The sequence below is a fragment of the Engraulis encrasicolus genome, chromosome 9, assembly GCF_034702125.1.
Source record: "Engraulis encrasicolus isolate BLACKSEA-1 chromosome 9, IST_EnEncr_1.0, whole genome shotgun sequence".
NCBI classification, from domain to species: domain Eukaryota; kingdom Metazoa; phylum Chordata; class Actinopteri; order Clupeiformes; family Engraulidae; genus Engraulis; species Engraulis encrasicolus.
Genome location: NC_085865.1, coordinates 52,914,936 through 52,937,432, shown reverse-complemented (window position 1 = coordinate 52,937,432; position 22,497 = coordinate 52,914,936). Strand labels below are relative to the sequence as shown.

The window sequence follows — 22,497 nt, the reverse complement described above, 5'->3', positions numbered from 1 at the left end:
GGTCAACAAAAATCTGGCATTTTGGTTAATTGACCCAGATCAACGATCATATGGGTAAATATTAAACAGGTTTACAAAGAGCTTTCAAAGGAAACTAGAACTGATTTATTAGAAGGCCAATCAAGACAGGGAATGAAAGAAGGCTTGTATGTACGTTACAAAAAAAGCAGGTTAACAGAAAATTCTAAACAATTTCCTTCAAAACAATATCCTCTCTGCCAATTACAGAAAATGTGGAAAATAAATGTGATGACTCTTTCTAAAGCACACAAAATGATACCAGCACATTAAGAAGTACTTACAAACATACTACTGATTAATTTACATAAAAATAGTATTTCATTGAGAATTCACATACATCCACCACTCAGACACACAGGACCTTATTCTATGTTTCCATGTGCTTCAGTCGTTCAGTGGAAGGGAGGGACATCTCTCAGTTTCAGTCACCAGTCGCCACCTAGAGGAGGACGAGGGAGGTGGATCAGTACCAGAGGAGTGAATAGCAATTCAGACATACAAAATTGTTACTATCTAAGCAAATATTGTACAATTTCTGGAAATAAGATCATTTTACACGTCCCCTTAAGTTTAATCCGTCTCCAATACTTCCAGCCATTCTGGCAGTGCAAATTTTATCTCCGAGCTGGCATACATCATTGACTCTTTATGGGTCCAGCTAGTAACTAGGCAATGATAATTACCGGTAGTAGCTTGTAACTACAAGCAGCATCACCAGACTAAGAGAATGGCTGAAAGAACAGAAGAAGGTAAAACTCAATTATTTAACTGAAGCAAAGGTGCAAATGAGCTTATTTCCAGAAACATATAACATATCTACCAACTGTGCTCAACACAACAGATGCATTTTTCAATAATTGCGTTCTTGTCACAATTCTGCAGTTTTTCGCTTTTGGCCAATGAGGGGCACCCTACCCTGTGTGATCATCATTAATCATCACTAAAAAAAAAACACTGGTTACCGTTAGCACTGTTGTGGTACTGACGCCTATTGGGGCCGGACTGGGGACCCGAGCGGAAGGGTCTTCGCCTGTTCCTTCGGCCGGACCAAGGCATCCTGTGACGCATGTCATTCTAGAGAAAAACAGCAGTAGAGTATACATACAATTATGAGGGCAAACACACTGTGAAATGCTATCATTACTGCAACCACTAGGTACTAAACATATGCTATTAAACTGTTGCTCCTGTTACTGTTACAGTGGGTACCAAGAAAAAAAGCTTGAAAATATGCCCAACAATTTTGTTATGAACATTACATTCAAGTTCTTAGAATCAAGTGCATGGCATAACATGATGGAAAATCCTCAGATGATTTCTCATTCATATGTATGGGTCAATGAAGCTTCTTTTGGGCTTTGACATCAGGTGGTACGACAGCTAATGCCCATAAAGTAATTATGCCCATTAGTAATTATTTTACTGCAATGAATGCTTAGATAATCCACAAAAAAATCCATACAATAGTGACAATAGTTGTGGTTGCACCAACCTGACGTGTGCTACTACTAAAAGGTAATTTACACACGTCTACAGAAATATTGGCATCTATCCATGTATCCATTTACCGGCTGCTCCCCCCAGTCTCTCCGGTCCCCTGGGCCCTCGTCATCCCAGTGAGGCGGGGGTCCGTCTTCATACCGCATCTCTCGCTCCCTCTCCATCTCCCTCTCGTCTTCCTCAAACATCATCTCATTCTCCACACTGAAACACAGACAACAGTGTGTATATATTTTTAAAAAGTGCTGAAAAGGCAGAAATGAAGGCAACTGAACTTCCCTCTGCAGCAGTGGCAGCAGAAGAACTGGGCTAAAAGCAGAAGTGTGCCAACATGACTCCTAAATCCGCTATGGTTCAGGAGGGTAAGGGAGTTAAGCGATGTAGGAAGGGAGTCAGTATGGTTAAAATGAGAATTATTGGCAACATTTTAGACCAACGTGTCTATCCATTCATACTCAACACTGAACACATACCAACACTGTTTATTTGTGGCAACTTAGCTGGTCTCTTAATTACAACAATGTTTGAAGACCATGTGTGTGGAGATAAAGCTGTGGTGAGGTTCACGAGACCACTGTTGCTGACGTCGCTTTGTTTAGGGCAACATTTGTAATCCCCACATACCTGTCGGGCATGGGTGGAAAACTGGCTCCGGAGATGGTGATCTTCACTCCCTCCAGCCGCTCCTGTCTGCGCCTCTCCAGATCGTGACGCAGGTCGCCGGGATCAAAGGCTTGTGGACGCCTCTGTGGCTGCCAAAGGGCAATCAAGGACATGATGACACCAAAGGGTTTAGAAAAGACAGATGCACGTTTATTTTTCCTTTCGGAAAAATTTACTGTACAGAAACGTCTGATACAATTACTTTAAGACAAAGCAGCAAAAATCTCTGTGATTTCACCTTCCCGTGTAATTTGTTTACATACCTCAGGGTTGCCGATCTTGGAGAAAAGCGGCATGGACTCTGGCACGGAAACCTTAATCCTTCTGCAAGGACACAAAACACGATGAATAAAATATCGACATCGGCCCCAGTGAATTACATACTGCCTGTAAGGATGTTAAAGACCTAGTTTTATGTCCAATTAGGTCATTTCAACAAGTAATTGGAATTCTATTATGTGGCAATGAATTGTAGCTTCTGATTTCCAGGATGAGTAAAGAGTACAGAATAAAACAGGACAGGCTTGGCCTAGTGGGGGCAACCTTGGCCTAGTGGTTAAAGAAATGGGCTTTAGATCAGAGGGTTGCAGGTTTGAGTCCCACCCTTCCACTCCCCATCTCACGCCATGGCTGAGGCACCCATGAGCAAAGCATAATGGGACTGTAACCAATGCTCTGTCTATTACTAAGTCGCTTTGGATAAAAGCGTCAGCTAAGTGCAGTATAATGATGTAAAACCCCTCACCTGTCAGCCACCGCGTCCTCGTCAGGCTCCGGGCCATCCGTCATGACGCTGGAGAAGCGTTCGTTCAGGGTCGTGTTGTAACCTTTGAAATACATCTCTGACACACCGAAGAAGGAAGGGCAACATACAGAACAGTACACCATCATCAATTTACTTCAACATATTCTATAATGACAGTGTAATACCAATTGTTCGATCATGGATGACAAAAATATTACCATTGTTTGTTTGTAGTAGTAGTAAATATTTAATGTTTGTTATGTGAATGGAGAGTAAAAAAACAAACATGCTGGGGGACAAATGGCAGAAAGCAAGAAATTATTCTATGCCTGAAAAACCATCAAAACATTAAGTTAAAGTATTATGGCAACTAGCAAATGTAAAATCCCCTAACCCTACTTCAGGCACCATGATCATTCAAGGGCTGTGTTCAAGGAATATGAGGAAGACTGCAAGAGTGAAACGTCATCATGCCATTGAATGAATAAACAGGGGGTAAAAAGCCTAAAAGAAGAAAAAAATCGTAAAGGGAGTGTGCAAACCCTTTAAAATAAATTAAAAAAAAACATTCAAAGCCTGTGGACAGGACTACACAACAATCAAATGAATTACCAATGATGACAAACTCACCTTTGACTTGATGGACCAATGTGATTATCTCCTGGGCAAAAGTCCCAGTGTGCAGCGGGGTCTCCCGGAAGGATCCTGAATGCTCCAACATAGGCAGGAAGTCCAGTCTCTGTCGGCCCACATTGACCAGATCCAACGACAGCTGCCGATCTGAACTGTACCCCAAAGAGCCACTGGTGTGGAAAGGGGGGAGAAACAATAAAGTGAACAAAGGCCTCCAACAGTATGATGGTTCTGGCTAACCTAGAGGATTGACATGTGACTGACTGATCAATGCACACATACTGGGTGTGCAACAAAAACTAGCCTGCCACTCCACTAAGTTTATCACAGGACTTCTAAATGCCGTACTATATCGACAAGCATTCAATCGTTGTGATTAACATGTTAAGTGCAACAGACACATGATAACAGTTGGTCTATAATTGGAATGCATGGTTGAGCTGCCTGGGTGCCCGGTTCACCTTGCCAATATTTATAGGCCACTTTCCAAGGACTAGAACACATCTTTGGTATGCTCAAATCAAATAGTCTATAAATAAATCCTATCAACACTACACTAGTCAGCACGAGATGCTCAAATGGAAAAAAACAACCATGTCATGGGAGAGAAGGCACAGCTTTGATGTTATTTTCTATGTCCTGGGAATATTCAAAGTGGCACAGAAATTTTGTATTGGGAAACTCCACTGTATAAACTATATAACTGTATACTATATACAGAAACAGTAGGACTCCTGTTTAAGGGCCAACACCCAAATAATACAGGTGCCCAAGAGTTATGATAATTATTTTAGTAGATCTTTAAAGAAAATACCCACTAAAAGAATTAGGTCACATGAATGACGGTGGAATGGAACAATATGGACATGTTTTCTAGAATGCATGTCAACTTAAACTTTTTTGTTTTTGTTTTGCTTTGTTCTGCATTTCCGCCTTCTGGCTTAGAGGCAGGTGAAAGCCCATGCTTCCCTTCTAAATTTGCCCTTTGCCCAAGTCCATCCAGAATATCCTGCATCCTCTTGGCTTTGAGGTGGTGGTGGCATTCGAGGTCGTTCAGAGGTCCTCTGAATTTTGACACCATTCACAGTTTGAAGTGCGATTTACACTGAAATAGGAGGTCACTCCTCTGTGACTGACATTGCTGTCCTGTATCCATGAAGCCAAATGGGCATGAGTTGACAGCATTCCAATGCATACATCAGCAACACATTTCCTTTAGGTGTGGGCTTGTGGAACAACAGCATTTGCCCTCAAGTCCATGCTGTAACCATCTTGCAGTGCTGAGCGTATTTGGGAACCGCTGCTACAAATACTGCTCTCCAGATAACGTTTCTCTCCCATTAATCCAGATAAATGCTGAGGATGATCATCGGTGTCTCAATTGCCGCCAAATGACTGCTTGTCATCATTGCTTTTAGAATTGTACTGTTATAGCTGGCAGTGTTGTGTTGTGTTCATGTACTTTCGCATTTGCTTGTCATGTGTGCCGTTTAAGAGCTGTTGTTGGGACAGTGCCATGGTGTTCAGTTGTAAAACTGCTGTGGTTGGTTGTCGTCTTCTGTTGCTTTACTGATGTTGCAGGTAACGCTGTCTTCAGTTGCTGTACAGCTGTGGTGTCTGGTTGCACTGGGTGATGTTACAGTACTGTTATGTTTGGTTTTCAGTGGCAGTACTGGTGGTTGCTGGCTGCTTTACTGTGGTTGCTAGCAGCGCTGTTGTGGTTGCATGTTATTTAGTTGCAGTAATGTTTTCGGTTGCAGTCTTCTTCCCCATTACCGTGGTTGCTGCTACTACTCGCCGTCTGCCATTGTACTGGGGGTGATTGGCTGTCTTCAGGTGCAGCACGTAATGCTGATGATTGTTGCCCTCTACTACTACTGTTGTTGCTAGTAATGTGGTTTTCAGTTGCTGTACGCTGTAAGCCTGTGCTGTGTGTGTTGTTGCGTGGCAGTGCTGTTCATTGTTTGCCATCTTCCATCACTTTACTGTCGCTGCTGGTGGTTGTCTTCAGCTGTAGTTAGTCCAGTCAGGATGTCGTTGGACACAGTACAGCGGTGATCGGCTGTTTTCTTTGGTTGATGGTTGCGTCATCTTTTGCAGGTGGCTGCAGCTGGAGTACTATTGCTTGCATCATCATATGTTGTAGTACTGGTGTGGCGAGTCGTATTCTGTGGTACTACAGTGGCTGCTTGCTTCATCATCTGTTGTGGTGCTGTGACTGGTTGTGCTGGTGTGGCAGGTAACATCACCTTCTGCTGTGTTAGTGTTGTAGCTTGCTGAGTTGGGTGCTGCTATAGCACCTTCACCATGCCTGACATAGCTTGTAGCACCTTCGTTGCTTGTAGTCTTCAGTTGTAGTAGTGCTGTGACGGGCCGCATTTGGTGCCGTTGCACAGTTGTGGCAGGTTGTCGTCTGGGGTTAATCCTGTTGGGCTGGCTGTTCTTGTTTGTATTGATGTGTCTGGTTGCGTTAAGCGTTTTGGCTAGTTTGGCTGGTTGTTTTCTGGGGCATTGCTGCGTGTGGGATGGTCACGTTAGACGTTAGCTGTTGTTGCTGCACTACTGCCATCTGCTCTGACGTCATAGCTTGTAACGCTGTTGTGGGTGGTTGTAGTCTTACGGTTTAATGCTGTTGTGGGTGGTTCTTTTCTTTTGCAATTATTGATTGCTGTTGCAGTATTGCTATGATTGGTTGTCTTCTTTTGCATTGCTTACAGTAGGTGCTGTTGCAGTAGTGTTATGCCTCTGTGTGTTGTCCTCTAAGGCAGTATTGTTCAAGCTGGTGTATTGTTGCATTACTAAGCTGGTTGCATGGTGGATCGTTGCATTACTGCGGTTGCCGCAGTGTTTTGGCTGGTCGTGTCGTCTTCTAATGTTGCATTGTTGGTAGTGTTTTTTTCTGGATGTATTGTGTACAGGTGCAGTATTGTTGTTGGTTGATTATTGCCTTCAGCTGTAATGTTGCATCTGGTGCGATACTGTTTTTTCTGGTCGAGTTGTTTTCAGTTGCAGTGTTCTTGGTGCAAGCAAAAGAACATTTGGTTGGCTGGTTGTGTTGCGTGACACTAAAGCAATGCTGTTTGGTATTTGTGTCTGGTCCTGTTGTAACACTGCTGCCTTGTTGTGACATCATACGCTTTAATGCTTTCGTTGTCGTCTTGTGCTGCGTGTTGCTGTAGCACTGTCGCTGGTTGTCGTGTGGTGTTGTTACATTAGTGTTGCCCGACCCCATCTTTGAAAGGGAAGCTTGCCCTGGTCACAGGCTGCGTCATGTGCATTAATTTGCTGTGCCACAGGTGAACTTTTTTTCCCCACATCACACTTTTTGATTTTCAAGAACCCCAAGAATTCGGAAATCACTTTGCTCAGTTGAAGTTAAAAATACATTTCAAAATGGGTGATGTTTCTGCTACTGCCGTCTTTATTGGGACTGTGCCATAACGCCACTGATGTGAAAGTTTGCCAGGGTCGTGCAGCAAATGAAACATGGCTTCATCTTGTGCATTAGTTCAGCAGTTTTACAAGCGAGTTGGTCTTGATATTAGAGTTCATTCCAATTGGCCAGAAAATGTATAGAAATGTTTTGCATGCTTACAGGTGCACAGGCCAAAACCATTGACCACTAGAATCATCGAAACACGTTTCAACATGAAACGCATCTGCTGAGAGCAAGAGGTCTTGACTGAAGCCACACCTTTAAAAAAATTATGAGGAAAAAAAAATGAACAGGGTATGTCTGAAACGTCATTTTTCTGCTCAAATTTGAAGGTAATGGAGTCTCAAAGTTCAAAACAGGAACCCCCTTTGTTGATGACGGAAAACTGTAGAAGCTCCTCCATGAAACCTCATCTTGTAAGATCACTGGCATCAAAAAACGCCACAGCCATCATCAGATGGTGTCGCAGTGGCTGAAAGGGTGAAAAACACCAATAGGTAAAAAAAAAAAAAAAAAATCAGTAACATTTAAATAAGTTCTCTACATATATGCAAGTGCTGGTATTTTTGGTGGACATATCTTTTGTGAGGTAAAAAAAATAATTCAACTTAATGTGGAACGATCAAAAATCCTCGCGAAATTGACAAGATGTACTGTACAAACATAGAAAGTGCACTCCCTTCACAAAAAAAGAAGAAAAATCAGTATCAAACTGACCAGCTTCACCAACTTGGCTTTGATTACTTTACAGATGAATTCATTGTTTGGCGATCTGTTGGAAAACACTCCTGTTTGCAATCGGAGCTTCTAGTCTTTGGGAAAATGACAAAGCATCTAATAATTCATGCCTTTTCTTCTTGAGCAAAATGAAATACAGGAAGGCAGGGATCTTCTGGATCTTCACAAAGGGAGCCATGATGGCATCCATCTGCATGGGCTGCAGCGGTGTACCTGGTCATCACTTCTCCAATGGCAGTGTTTCTCAAGGGGGATCTACAGTCCCCTGGGGGTGTTGGGGAGTCCTAGGGGGGCATTGAGAAGCAGACAGCTGAAGGGAGGGCGATGTCTAGTTGCCATTAGTCAGTTTTATTTTTTAATACTAAGGGGGCGTTGGCAGGCTGATGATGAGGTCAAGGGGGCATTGGGAGGCGTATGAGGTTCAGGGGGCATTTCTTCAAAAAAGGTTGAGAACCACTGTTCTATGGCCACCATATGTGATCCTACACCTCACATGGTGTTTCATACATGTAAATGAGCTGAAATGTTACTTTTTACACTGACATAGGACTGGGAGATGCATCCCTTTTTGATGATTGGGGTAAATTGGGTCAGAGTGATCATCGGCATTGTCCATATCCACACATTATTAAATCCGGGAGAAAGCCAAGAGATTTTTTTTCCTCATTGACTGAAGCTGTAGGTGAATTTTGATCAGGCAATATCACCTCCCAATAAACTGCATGAGGCACATACACAAACTTCACGAGGAGAGACATAATTCTCTATAGACTTCTTGACTCTTGGACTTTGAATTTTTGAATACATTTCTTTTCCCAAAGCAGATCCAATCACACGTGACTTCGAACTGTATCGTAGCTTTACTGTTGCGTTGCTAAATCTTTCAGATCTGACGAGGCGTCATTGTTCTTGCAGAGAAGTTTGGGCACGATTTTTAGAAAGGAAGCATGAACTTTCAACCATACCTGAGAGTGTTGGAGTCGGCAAGACCATACCTGTCCTGGCCCATGGGGCGGCTCATGTCCACCCTGATCTTGAGCGTTTCCCGCTCACTGGGGTCTGCTCTCGACGTGGACGGCATGTCCCTGTTTGAATGCTTTCCTTGACTTGATTCCCTGTGAGGATGAAAGGGTGGCCTCTGTGGGCCCATGTCAGGCCCGGCCTTGCGTCGCTGTTGCTGCTGCTGGTTATCCTTCTGCTCCCACTTCTTCCCCGAGAAGGCGGTACTGCCACCGCCTCGGTCCGTCCTGTCCGGCCGCAAGTCCACATCCTGAGCCGGTGGGGGTGGCGGTCCGGCCTGACGTTTTTGAAAGACCGGAGGGACATCGCGATCTCCGGCACCGTGAATCTCTGGAGGTTGGCGTCTTGGCAGACTCATGAGGGGGGGAGGAGGCGTGTTTCTCCTCCGTTTAGCGTGGGGCTCCATTAAGGGCTCGTCGCGAGCCTCGTTCCTCCTGTGCCTATCCGGTGGTGGTGGTGGTCCGCCATGGTGGCGGAGGGGGGCTTGATGGTGGCGCTCCCGACCATCCCTGTCTCCACCATCTTCTTCGTGGTGAGAGATACCGTGATCGTGCTCCACAATGAGCGGCGCTCCGCTGCGGACGTAGGGCCTTTCGGACCCCTTCTGCTCCTCCTCCTCGTAATGAGACCATGAGTCTCTGGGACGCTTTTCCTGTGGCCGGCGGTCTCTAAACTCAGACCTCTTGGGCTGTTGTGACCTGTGTCGACATAGAGCAGGCAACAATGTTGAGTACATAAGATACTAGATACTGCTGGACTATAGGCCAACAACAGGGGGCTGCTCTGTTCTGGCAAAATGCAATATGTAGATATGCATCTACATATACTATCTTGCAACATACTTACCACTGGAAATGGTCAAATTACACCAAAACACAGTGGCTGTGCTGTAAGAGATGGTTTCAGGCAGCTATTGTTACACAATGCCAAATTAAATCTAGCCAAATCTAGCAAGTTACACCAAACTAAATACTATTTTAATATGACTTCTAAAATATATATATATATATATATATATATATATATATATATATATATATATATATATATATATATATATATACATACACAGTATATACAATAAATATCAGTTGTAGCTGTATATACATTGCACAATTTCGAAGCAATACTAAATAAGTAATTCTGCAAAATATAAAACTGAAATGACGGAATATAAACAAGAGATGTATGCCAAAGACAGTTGCTGTAGTTTTTGGTCATCGACGTCTATTCATGAGGTCTTGCAATCTGCAGTCTTCTCATCTTCATCATCTCTTTTCCCCACAAGACACTGGGTTCCGGGAGTGCGACTGATTTAAAATGCTCCCCATCCAGTTTACCTATCTGAAAATGGGCTCCTCTCCCTGTACGCTGCTTGGTTGTGCTCTTCCTGGTAAGACCTGCCATGTTCCATGCGGTCCTGCGGTCTCCTATCGTGTGCCCTACTGGAATCTCTCCCTCTGGGACTGTACCCCCGGGGTCCTTGGTGTCCTCTACCCGATCCGCCCTCCTGTCTGTCGGGGCGATTCACGCCGTGCCCGTCCCTTCCCCATCCGCCAGGTGATGAGTGTCGATGGCTGTGCTCGAAGGTCAAAGGTGACGGTGCGTTATCTCTGGAGCCTCTGCGGCGTGGGGAACGAGGGCGCATTTCTTCGTGGAAGTTCTTCGACGGGGACAACCTCCGCCGCTCAAGGTATCCAGGAGGTGGGTCCGGGCCGCTCCTGTGATGATGGCCGTAGTCTGCAGGCGAGCGTCTGCCCTTGTAGTCTTCTATTGAGCGAGATCTTCGATCACGTTGTGGTGGTGGCATGAAGTCCTCTCTGCCTGGCCTGCCCCAATCGCCTTCCGGTCCTTCCCTCGCATGCGGTCCTTCGTCCCAGTGAGGTGGGCCGTGCATCTCGGGAACTCTCCACTCCGGATCAAAATCGGGACCCGGGCCATAATCATTTCCAAAGGGTCTCCCTTCACGTCTTCCAGGGCTCCGTCTATACATTGTAGAAGGCTCTGTTCAAATGCAGAATATGTATTAGGTGATGTACATATTTATAATGACTGAGCATCACAACAGTAAACATCAGTGAGCTACTTCTGTAAAGTTAAATGGTAATCAAGAAAAGTGATTGTTGTGACACTCACCTTTAACTAGAGCTATAAGTTAACGATGATAGAAGGCTGCCGTTTTTAAATCGGATCCATTGGGGCAACATTTTAGAAACAATGTAACGTGATTTATCAAATGAAATCAGATATTCATGTAGGACTAGGCCTACTGAAAATGAGCAATTGTAAATAAGTCGCAGCAAAAATCATAAAGCACATGATTCTGAAGGCTACTCAATATGACACGAGTAGTTCGTTTAACAAAAAATGGAGCAAGAGAACAGAACTCAACAAACAAAAAACACAAGGGTGCAAAAGCCCGATTAGCTGCAGCTAACAACTAGCCTATCAACTTACCTTTCCTCAGCTAAAAACCTTACAGCCGACGGATAGGTTGCTGGTGGAATTAATTCAATACAGTCCTGTTATGTCAGGTCAATACTGAGTCTGACATCTCAGTAATCAGATATAACAGTAATTTATCCCACAAGTAACCATCACACAGAATTTTGCAGATAGCCTACACACACATCAACGAGGAAACGTGGGCAAGAAGGACGATAGGCGGGCCTAGGAACGAAAACACCACACCAAAAGGCTTCTCGAACTTGTGTTGCGTAGTTCATAATAACAGTCAAGAATAGTTATTATAGTTATCATTATATAATGTCACAAAATAATCTATGGATATGTCACCAAAAGGTTAACGCCTCATAATGTATCCAGTTACCTTGCAACAACCGACAGATTCAGGCAGTATTTACCTTGGCGCGTGAACGGACGTCCGTATTGAAGATATGACCACCAAAAAGACCAGTCACTTACATGAGAACTACTTAAAGATAATGCATGATAACAGCAAAACCTAAATAAATTTGAAATTAAATACTTTGTCTGACAAGGTCTTCTGGCGATCCCGCGTCAGTACCCAACACGAAGCTTCTCGTTTTCCCTCAGTAATGTACTTCCGGAACTAAAAAGGAAGTTAGCCTGGCACTACAGCCGGTTGCAGGTTGGGACCGCAGTGCCCCCCACAGGCCTAGCCTGGGCTCGTAGAGTAGTGGAGTAGTGGCTGGCCATCTAGACCTACTTCTAAAAAAAGGATTACTTTGCACTGTCAGTCAGTGCTCAGGGAGTCACTTAAGATTGTAGAGCAGGGGTGGGGAACCTTTTTCATTCGAGGGGCAACTTCAAATTCATCCGAGGGCCATAAAAGTCCTTAGAGCCAAGCCGTACTATGAACACAAACCAGGGTTTACCCCTGCACTTACAGGCCTTTTGAAGGCAGCCACCTTTAAAACAGACCCCACCTTCTCTAGGTCCCTGTATTGCAAATGTATTCTCTAAGATTCCATTACAAAATAGGCTATGTCATATTTCATGTGAAGCTACATAATATTAAAATTACATCAGGGGTCGGATAAAACGGCCTCAAGGGCCGCAAACGACTCTCAAGACATAGGTTCTCCACCCCTGTTCTAGAGGACCCCACACACATTCTCCATCATGAATTCACTCTGCTACCCTCATGTCGACGCTTAAGGACATTAAACTGCAGACAAGAACTCCTTTGCCCCAACTGCCATAAGATTGCTTAATGACAGATAGACACGCCATACTCGGGCAGTGCACCGTTCAATGTTTTATTGTATGAATGTATGTTGGGTATGTGAGTACTGTATGCAATGCAGTGGGGGAAGCCCAAGACAACTTTCCCTTGGGGACAATAAAGTACACTCTACTACTACTACTGTCTCTTCATTATCAGTCGAATTATTCATCTTTAACAAACTTGTCCCCGTCCTCAACCGGCCATAGGCCTCTACCTAAGCATTAGGCCCAGGCCCTTAGGCCATTGCCTAATATAAGAACAAAATACTATTTGCATATCCAAAAGCATGTTCACATATTTTTTTTTGTCACAGCAATGGGTGGCCAATGCTGCCCAAATACCTACACATTAGTGTAGTTGGTATACATAGTTCTTGAAATTAATTATATTTCCTTTTATACCCCAATCCACTGCCAAATATCTAGTATATGGTAGCTCGTCTTCATTCCTTCAACAACAAAGTATAACCACCACAGCAGTTATATGACCAATCTGTGTTTATTAATGCTTCCCCAGTGCTGCATAACCATGCACCATGTTTACACTTTCCACAAAGCAGACATGAGTTTAAGTTTTACTTTCCGAGATTAATGATAAAACATTTTCTCCCCATATTTTCATCATATTCCACAGCAAAACTAATGCGTTGGGCTCTTCAGGCTAGAACAGCAAGATGGTTTGACACTGATGGGTGGAGAGAGAGAATGGGACAGGAGGATCTAAAAAAGAGTTCATCTCAATGTGACAGACACAAACATACAGATAGTCAAACAGACAATGAGTCCATCTTTACAGAATCCAATACAGCCTTCAATTCTTTTTTTTGTCATATCATGGGACTCCCAACCATCCTACACCTGCTTGATGATCCCAAGAACTTTACATTAGGCGGCCATTACACCATAAATATTTTATTTGAGTTGTTGTTATGTAAGGGCTTCAGCATCAACTGAAGGAAAATCAAACTGCACAAAGCATACATGCTGCAACACCCATAACATCCAGGTATACACAACATGGACAGCAGGGCAGTTTTGTTGTTCTTGTTGTCGTCTTATACAAGGTAAGTGATGGTGATGGTATTGCTGTTATTCTGCATGTTGTGAACCGTTTCACTTACGTCACCTGAAGAGGAACATGTTTGTACTCACTGCAAGTTATACTGGAGTCTTAAATGTTGCTGCATATACTCGTTTGCATAACAGGCAATGCTTCGGCGACCTCCACACAGACGCACGTTTATATTCAGCAGGGTACACAGCAAAACGTGGCGCAATGAGGAGCAACATGATAGTGCATAATACAATACAACTTTATACAAGTGTTCGAACCACACAGACGTTGGTTAAACAGTTCATTCGAGTCTGACAAAGGAAAAAAAACAAAACAAAACAAAAAAACAAGAGTGACTCATCCATAGGTTTAATGTATATTCCAAAAGACAAATCATGGTCTTTTTTTAAAAGTTCATTAAGTTTGTTTTTGTTGTTGCTATTTACAGTGATTGGAATTTTGTGATAGTCTGTAATGTTATAGTTTTATTCATCGTTATGTTCGCATGACATATAGATATTAATCTACATAGCCTGTATTGTGGTGATGAGATATGCAATTCATGACCATTCCCAGTACTACAGTCCTGACCGCAACGTGTTCCCAGCCAGTATAATACAACACACGATTTAGACGCTACACAAAGTGACATGTACAGTGCACTGTAAGACGGCTGGTCAGAATACTCTCAAGACAGCATCATTAATACATCAAATTAAAACGTCAGATTTGCTACAGTACAGGACCTAACTGTGTGCGCACCGATCAGATGCTATGGGTGGCTAAGATGAATATAGAGTTTCATACAACTGCTACAATATATTACACTGGCCTGCACAGCCATTACTGTCGTCGAGTAATCTGTAATCTAGTTGCTCTGACGATGAGGCAAAGCATAGTTTTGTGGTTCTGTCTGTGTGAGTGTATGCATTATGAGTACACTGCACACATATGTGCATGAGATGTGTAATTGTGTATGTTTAAGGGTTTTATCCTGTAAAGAGTGTGATATATTAGTAGATAAATAACATTCAGTGTATTGTCTCTGTATCTGGTGCATCAGAGAATCTTGAGGGTGATGAGGATTGGGAGGGAGAGGAGAAAGGGGGGAGGGGCTTTCTTGCAGATAAGAGGAGGGATGAAGCTGATTGGTTGATGCAGTTCGTTCCTCCCTCTGCTTCTTTTCTGTCACGGCCCACCGGCCCAGCCCAAGAGTCACCGCCACCCCCTGTAGGCCAGGAAGAAAACAACAACATTCACAGCCATAAATACACAACGACAGGCGCAGTGGAGAGACACACACAGAAATGAAGGGGGGAAACAACAACATAGATGTGTGCAATACAAGTACGACAGGTACACAGATATGAAAGGGAGCTACAGTGATAGTGAAAGTGAATGCAGTGGTGTTGTTTTCTTTTTCTCATCACCTGGTTACTTAGATGCCAAGCTTGTCAGAGGCAGCCTCGAGGCCCTGGAAGAGCTGAGAGTCGGCACCGCCCGGTCTGCTGAACCCTCCAATCAGGTTCTTATTCAGGTCCCCGAGCGTGGCGCCACCCGTGCTGCCGGTGCCGGTGCCGGTGCCGGAGGAGGGGTGTGTGGGGAACGAGGCTTGGCCCGTGAGCCCCAGTAGGTCCTCCAGGGCCTTGGCATTGCTTGGCATGCTATACTGCCGCGGAGCCTCGTTGACCGGGGAGAAGTCAGGCACAGAGGCGAGCTCGTCTCGTGACACGGGGCTGTGGTGGGGGGCCGGGCAAGGCAGGATGGAGTGGAGTGGAGTGGGGCGGTAAGGGGGTTGGCAGGGTTGAGTTGGGGCGGGTTGTGGGTGGGATGGGCAGCAGGGAGGGGGGTAGGCAGTTTGAGTGGTGGAGTGAAGAGTCGGGGTTGGCAGCGTGGAGAAGGTGGTTTGGGCAAAACGGGGGTTTGGATGTGGGCGGGGTGGAATGGAAGGCAGGGTGGGGAGTTGGTGTTGGCAGGGAAGGTTGAGTGGTGGAGTGAGGGGTTGGAGTTAGCAGAGTGGGGCAGAGTTGGCATGGGTCGGGCAAGAGATGGATTGGGAAATGGGGCAGGGCCAGAGGCGGTAGAGGTTTGGGGTGCATCGGTTGGGGAGCGGGGGTAGATTGGCAGGGGGTTGGGGTTGGGCAGTGGGGGGTTTTGGGTGATTGGAAAGTCAGGCAGGGTTGGAGGCCAGGTCAGGCCAGGCAGAGCAGGGCAGTGGGGTGTCAGGGTTGGCACAGCGGGTCAGGTTGGGTGGGTAAAGAAGGGTTGGGGGGGGAGGTGGTGGAGAAGCAAGGGGGGAGGCAGGGGAGGTATGTTGTGGAGTGGGGTGGGGTAGTGGGGAAGGGGAAGGCACATGTAGGATACAGCGAAAGAGAGGTATCCCACAAGTTAAGTAACCATGTGACGCAGGGTACGTCATGCAACATGGCAATAGGGAGGGGCAAAGTTCAACGTCAAATCAGTCAAACCCAGTCAGCCCAGGAAATGGGGATCCATTAGGACTTTCATGTATTGGTGAAGATCATAATGACTGCCGAAATATAGTGTCAGTACTGAATTTAATTAACCTCCTGGAGCTGATTTGAAATGGGAGTGTATTGACCTGAAAATTGCCCCCCAGTGAGATCCATATTGTAGCTACCGTATGCAAATGAAATGGTCATTCACCCTAACAATGAGCAATGTAATTCAAACTAATACACACACACAAACTTCTCCTCACTTGTAGAAGAGTTGAACTGAACTGAACTGAACTGTACACAGAACAGGTCCAGACACAACGAGAACAGACTCTGGAATGAAGACTAGAATAAAATGTATAGTAGAATGTTGCGGTGGTTGCTAGGTTACCTGACGTCCATAGACTGGACTCCATCAGAGAGGTCATCTGCCACGGTGTTCTTGGTCTCCAGGGGCTCCAGGCTGATGAGCGGGGAGCTGACCCCTCCGGCAGGCTCTGGCCTCAGGTTGTGGCCCATGACCGCCTGTCTGATATCTGTGGAGCAAGTCATAATACACAGGAATTTTCCCTGTGTTAATTCAACACATATAGAGTCTATTTTAACATATTCCAGAGAGTATTTGGTCCCAAAGTACTCTCGAAGTGTTGAATTAACACTGCATTGTTGGCTGTGTAATGTGATGCATCAAAAAGTGTAAGTTAAAGATGTTTATTCAGGACAGGACAGTGACAGAGTGTGACTGGGAGCTTAAGTAAGCTGGACTGGAGTGGGAGAAAGAGATGGGGAGGATCGGCAAAGGTCCTCGGGACAGAATTGAACCCGAGTCATCGGCATAATGGTGAGCCACTGCGTCCCCACTAAATGACTTTTTGAAAGCTTGAAGATTCATATTTTCTCCACAACAATTCTTGAATATTCGTCATGTTTTTTACACATATTTTAGGGCCTTTTGACTTTATTCTGATAGGACAATGAAGAAAGAGAAGAAAGTATTGGGAGAGAGCTGGGAAATGGTCAGGTGTATTAACGTGCTGCACCAAAAAAACATAAAAATCCTTGAAATCCTTTTACTACCAAATACTACTACTACTACTACTACTACTACTACTACTACTACCACTAATACTGATGCTACCTCTACAGTATTGCTGATTTTTACAATAATTACCAGAATTCCAAATGTGCCAAGTCTTGTCATGTGTTTCCATATACAGTATCTTGTCTAATTGAAGCACAATACCTAGCAAATAATATAAACATTTTTAATAATTCACAACAATCAATTCAGAAATGTGCACGATAGACTTTAGTTTACAAATGTGCCAAAAACACCTTTCCCCACAGTCTCACTACACACATGAATCTCAAATTTGCTGCAAACATTAAGTCTAATAAAGCCATATTTCAAATATATTTGAAATACCCATTTTACAGAGCTATAGTCATGACAGGCAAGCTAGGAGAAATGTATTCAAAACGTAGCAACAACACACATCATTCCAAACAATCCATTCTTTTAATAAGAGTTGTCTTCAAAATGTTTTGTGAGAACAGTGTGATTCTGCTTTCAACCAGCCAGTGGCACTGTTCACCCATTGTTGACAGGCATGCTGAGTCACTCTGCAGATCCATCTGTGTGTGTGTGTGTGTGTGTGTGTGTGTGTGTGTGTGTGTGTGTGTGTGTGTGTGTGTGTGTGTGTGTGTGTGTGTGTGTGTGTGTGTGTGTGTGTGTGTGTGTGTGTGTGTGTGTGTGTGTGTGTGTGTGTGTGTGTGCTATGCATGGTTGCCAGTGATAATGATAATAATAAAGGCATTTAAAAAGATAGGCGGACAATCCATCATCCTTGGGTGAGCTCTAACTCATTACATTGTGTGTCATGCATGTGTGCGTGTGTGCGTGTGTGCGTGTGTGCGTGCGCATGCGAGTGTGTGATGTGCCCTTTTATATGAGTGTGTCTGTGTGAGTGTAGATAGGGACGGAGGGATGAGGGAGAGGAGAGAATAAACTATATATGGCGTGGTGTGTGTGTGTGTGTGTGTGTGTGTTATGAGTGAGTAGAGAATATAGTATCCGTGGCATTTGAGGCAACAGCAGCAGCAGCAGCAATCCCATTATAATGTGGATAATTAACCTCCCCTTAACCTCCAGCATACCACTCTGCACGCGCACACGCGCACACACATGCACACATGCACGCACACACACGGCATACCTCTGCGCTCTGCCGGCAGCTCCTGAGGGTAGCCAGGGGAGGGTGTCTCCACCGAGACCTCATCTTTCTGTGCAGCAAAACACAAAACACACTCCCATTAATCACAAAACATACACAGAGCACCGGCCAATACATCACGGAGCTTTCTCCACACTACCCATACACCATAGATGGTATGATAAAGGTATACACACTCTATTATGTGGAGAAGTGAGTACTGTGTTTGAGAGTTACAGATCGAGTGTGTGCATCCACAAAAACAGTAATTCAGGTGCCAGACAATTGTAGTAGACATGGGCGTAGATTTGGGTAGGGACGGTCGTGACATGTCACAACCAATATTCAAGGGTTATAAAATAGTCCCGACCAATTTTTGACATATTAATTAAAAAAAAGAAATAACTGAACGAAAATCTACATTGATTAGTTTAATATTTCGATATACTATGCAGTGGTAGCATTCACTTAAAAATATTTTAAATTGGCTAGTTAGTGAGCTATGATGACCCATGCCGCTATTGGCTGCAACAAGCGGCCAGGCGGAAGCAGTGGTCCACGCTGGCGGTGCTGAAAAGTGAACGCATCTGTCTGGTATTGGAATTAAACTCAAACGGCATGAATGTTTCCTTCTGAATTTGACATTGATGAGCCTCAGAGATAGGCCTACCAAAAAGAAAAGGACGACTGGCATAAGAAGTTGTGTTACCTCAACACTACGGCCCCATTTCATCTATGCATGTGTTGCATCGTTCGGTGTTTAGGTAAGATAAGCGTTATCCTCCTACCCTCCCTTTTGAGTGCAAGTTTTAACGGTCTCGTTGTAGCCATCGATTAAGCCCTGGCAGATGCAAATAAACATGGGAATGAATGAATGAGAGAGTCTGGATGCTGGAGATGCTGCCGTTTGAATTAATCTTAGTTGCTGTAGCCTGGTGGCTATCCACACACCTCACACAATGCATGCCATAATTGCAAAACATTCCGACTGTCAAACTACTCGATAGCTAAATGCGATTTATGCTTGCTCATTTCGGTTGCCGCGTGCCGCGTGTGCCGCATGTTGTAAAAAGTTTGGCAAAAGGAATTAATTTCAAGTTGTGATTCCTCTGACATTCTGAGAATAAAAGTCAGGTTTTAGATATTGTCAGGCAAAAAAGGGTCGTTTATTCTCCCAGGACAAAGGGGCTCGGTCTTGATGGAGCTTGACTGCTTTTACAGAAAGGAGCCCAAGAGTAGCCTGGCCTACGTCTTTAAAGGAGCCGCTACCCTTTTAAAGTCAGATACAGATATTCTCTCTCTCTCTGTCTCTCTGTCTCTCTCTGTCTCTCTGTCTCTCTCTCTCTCTCTCTCTCTCTCTCTCTCTCTCTCTCTCTCTCTCTCCTCATTGTTATGTTGTCCAGACCCATTAGAAATGCTTAGTCGTTGAAGCAATTTTGTTTAAATAAATGTTAAATAGAATTATCTCTGTTGAACATGTAGGCCTACCACTTACTGTATAACACTGTTCATTTTGGGATATGAGCCGTGGTCTAATACCTGGCTTAAGAAACAGTCTTCCTTACTTATAGGCCCTAGTGATAATTTCGGTAGGGCACATATTGAATGAGCCTAGATTAATTTCATAATACCAGTCAGGTTGATCTAGATAAAGAATCTATGTATTTTTATTTTATTGTATTATTTTTTTTAGTTGTCCCTACCAAAGCTCAAGCCAAACATACACCCTTGGTAGTGGATACTGTATTATGTAGTGTGAGAGACTGGTCTGCACACTTGGTATAAGTTGAAAAATATATATACTTTAATACTTTATATTTTATACAGGTGGATCAAAATGTTGCTGTTTGTTAAAAAAACATTAATATCATGTTAAGTATATTTTTGGAGCTTATGGTAGATGGCCAGTATGTGGACATGTTGATTAGCAAGACTATCTTGTCTTGCCCCCACTTGTCACTGGTAATGGAAATAGGGGATCAGTATTAGGGTTTTTTGCATTTTCTGATGATTTTTGTTTACCTTTGGTTCTTCCCTTTTCCTTGTTCTTGACATGATCTCATCGATCCTCTGAAAGAAGAAAAAAACACAGAAAAGAAAAATAATGAAAAGAGGATTCAAGGGCAGATGATTCCAATGTTACCCAGCTGACTGAATGGGATGCTGCTGGGATGCTACTACAGTTGTGCTCATATGTTTACATACCCCAGCAGAATAAACGCTTTCTCTGCGATTTCTCACAAAATATGAAGGATTACACAAAACCTTTTTTTTCACTCATGGCTAGTGACTGGCTTAAGATATTTATTAGCAATATTCTGTGTTTACTCTTTCAAAAGCATGATCACAACCCAAACTACCCAAATGACCCTGTTCAAAAGTTTACATACCCTAGTTTCTGATGCTGAACATCAGAAACATCCTGTTTAACATCAGGGACCGCTCTAAATTGTTTGTGGTAGTTGTGGATAAGGCTCTTAATGTTCTCAGATGACAAAACAGCACATTCTTCCAGGCAGAATGGTTGTTTCCTATAATATCTTTGGGTGTCTTGCTGGAACCTCACATTTGAGGTTTCCCCTGAGTGGCTCAATGATGTTGAGATCAGGAGAGTGAGATGGTCTCTCAAAAACCTTCATTTTATTCTTTCTGAAGCTAATGACGGGTTGATTTGGCTTTCTGTGTCGAAATATTGTCATGTTGGCACCGTTGGAATTTCAATTCAGAAATGCAATATGAGGAGTTTGGTTGGAATCAAGCCAATGGGCAAGGGAATCATTGCATTGCAATGATCATTGTAAGGGAAATTGTTCAGGAGGCATAGGACAACCAAAAAATAACTTCAGGTGAAATATAGGACAACATGAAAAATGTTTTAAACTGTACAGGAAAGAGGCACTTGAGGAAAGATGGGCTGTTGGGGGTTGCCAGGAGAAAGCCATTACCACAAAAATGCAAACATGTTATTTTGCATATGATACACCAAATAGCACAGTGAGAAGCATCAAAATGCCTGTGACAAAGTCATTTGGAAAAATGAGATCAATATGGAACTTTTTAGGCCACTATTAACAGTACCATTTGGAGAACAGTCAATGGAGCCTATGATGAAAGTTACACCATACCCTTCTGTGAAACATGGTCATGGACCACTGATTTCATGGGGACATTTGAGTTACAAATGCATTATACTTTTGATCCATACTCGCAGAATGATGAATACATTGCCCTGTGAAAAATACTGGAGGAAACTTGACACACATCAGCCTTGAAACTGCACATGGTCCATTGTTTGGACATGCCAACATGACAATATTTCAACACAGAAAGCCAAATCAACCCGTCACTAGCTTCAGAAAGAATAAAATGAAGTTTTTGAGCGACCGTCTCACTCTCCTGATCTCAACATCATTGAGCCATTCAGGGGAAACCTCAAATGTGAGGTTCCAGCAAGACACCCAAAAATATTATAGGAAACAACCATTCTGCCAGGAAGAATGTGCTGTTTTGTCATCTGAGAACATTAAGAGCCTTATCCACAACTACCACAAACAATTTAGAGCGGTCCCTGATGTTAAACAGGGCCATATTCAGCATTAGAAACTAGGGTATGTAAACTTTTGAACAGGGTCATTTGGGTAGTTTGGGTTGTGATCATGCTTTTGAAAGAGTAAACACAGAATATTGCTAATAAATATCTTAAGCTAGTCACTAGCAATGAGTGAAAAAAAGGTTTTGTGTAATCCTTCATATTTTGTGAGAAATCGCGAAGAAAGCGTTTATTCTGCTGGGGTATGTAAACATATGAGCACAACTGTATGTAGCAGTAGAGAAGTAAGAATATCACCCAGCATCTGTAGTAGGTCTTGTATGTGTTGAAAAATGAATAAATTTTAAATATTTTGTGTAGCAGCAGCGGACTTCCTGGTGGCCATCCTAAACAGTCCAATTGGGTGGAAAACCGCCCAATCTGGTAACACTGAGTACCAGTTTAGTTGAGTCTGTATTCTGAGTCTGTCTCCCCAAAATCTACACTATCCTACTACCAGTGATGGAGAAAAAGTATTCATTAGTTACATGACTTGCTTGTAGCCATCCACTTCTAGCCTGGTTCCAACCAGACCACTGTGTGTGTATATATGTAGCTTGGAGCCCCCTGGTGGTGCTCAACACACACAGAGGTCTGGGAGAATGTAGCAAGATTTCATTTCTCCAGTCAAAAAATAATCAGAGCATTTATTGCTTCAATATCAATAGCAGCTCGCATTGATGAGTCACATGACATATTATAGACTACAGTATAT

General features: G+C 43.6%; 2 protein-coding genes across 3 annotated transcripts in view; both read right to left on the bottom strand.

Annotated features, from left to right (window-relative positions):
* Positions 1-81: 81 nt before the first annotated feature.
* zgc:112982 (uncharacterized protein LOC503771 homolog) lies at positions 82-11,737 on the bottom strand. Of its 2 annotated transcripts, none has more exons than XM_063207388.1 (10): positions 11,587-11,737; positions 10,097-10,760; positions 8,732-9,454; positions 3,560-3,732; positions 2,930-3,026; positions 2,448-2,508; positions 2,146-2,273; positions 1,590-1,725; positions 984-1,095; positions 82-460 (listed from the first exon to the last, which is right to left on the bottom strand). In XM_063207388.1, the coding sequence occupies exons 2-10, from the start codon at positions 10,747-10,749 to the stop codon at positions 447-449; spliced, it is 2,097 nt and encodes a 698-aa protein (XP_063063458.1). In that variant the 5' UTR covers positions 10,750-10,760; positions 11,587-11,737; the 3' UTR covers positions 82-446. The 2 variants fall into 2 exon arrangements, with proteins under 2 accessions (XP_063063458.1, XP_063063457.1); XM_063207387.1 differs by having other exon boundaries at positions 11,621-11,737.
* A 1,216-nt stretch (positions 11,738-12,953) lies between these two features.
* Positions 12,954-22,497, bottom strand: part of map7d2b (MAP7 domain containing 2b) — a 39,721-nt gene continuing 30,177 nt past the window's right edge. Inside the window, exons 12-16 of the mRNA XM_063206341.1 lie at positions 20,216-20,263; positions 18,197-18,263; positions 16,372-16,516; positions 14,952-15,257; positions 12,954-14,749 (exon numbers count right to left, since the gene is read on the bottom strand). Of these exons, the coding sequence (XP_063062411.1) occupies positions 14,960-15,257; positions 16,372-16,516; positions 18,197-18,263; positions 20,216-20,263 (558 nt within the window). The 3' untranslated portion in view covers positions 12,954-14,749; positions 14,952-14,959. The remainder of the gene's footprint in view (positions 14,750-14,951; positions 15,258-16,371; positions 16,517-18,196; positions 18,264-20,215; positions 20,264-22,497) is intronic.

Bases quoted from the DNA above. Each gene is read 5' to 3' on its own strand.
- zgc:112982 (XM_063207388.1), bottom strand. From the start codon at position 10,749: ATGTATAGACGGAGCCCTGGAAGACGTGAAGGGAGACCCTTTGGAAAT. The intron at 3,733-8,731 runs GTATGGTCTTGC...TTTCCACACCAG, and splicing joins CGCCCCATGGGCCAGGACAG to TGGCTCTTTGGGGTACAGTT. The intron at 1,096-1,589 runs GTAAATGGATAC...GTTTTTCTCTAG, and splicing joins GAGACTGGGGGGAGCAGCCG to AATGACATGCGTCACAGGAT.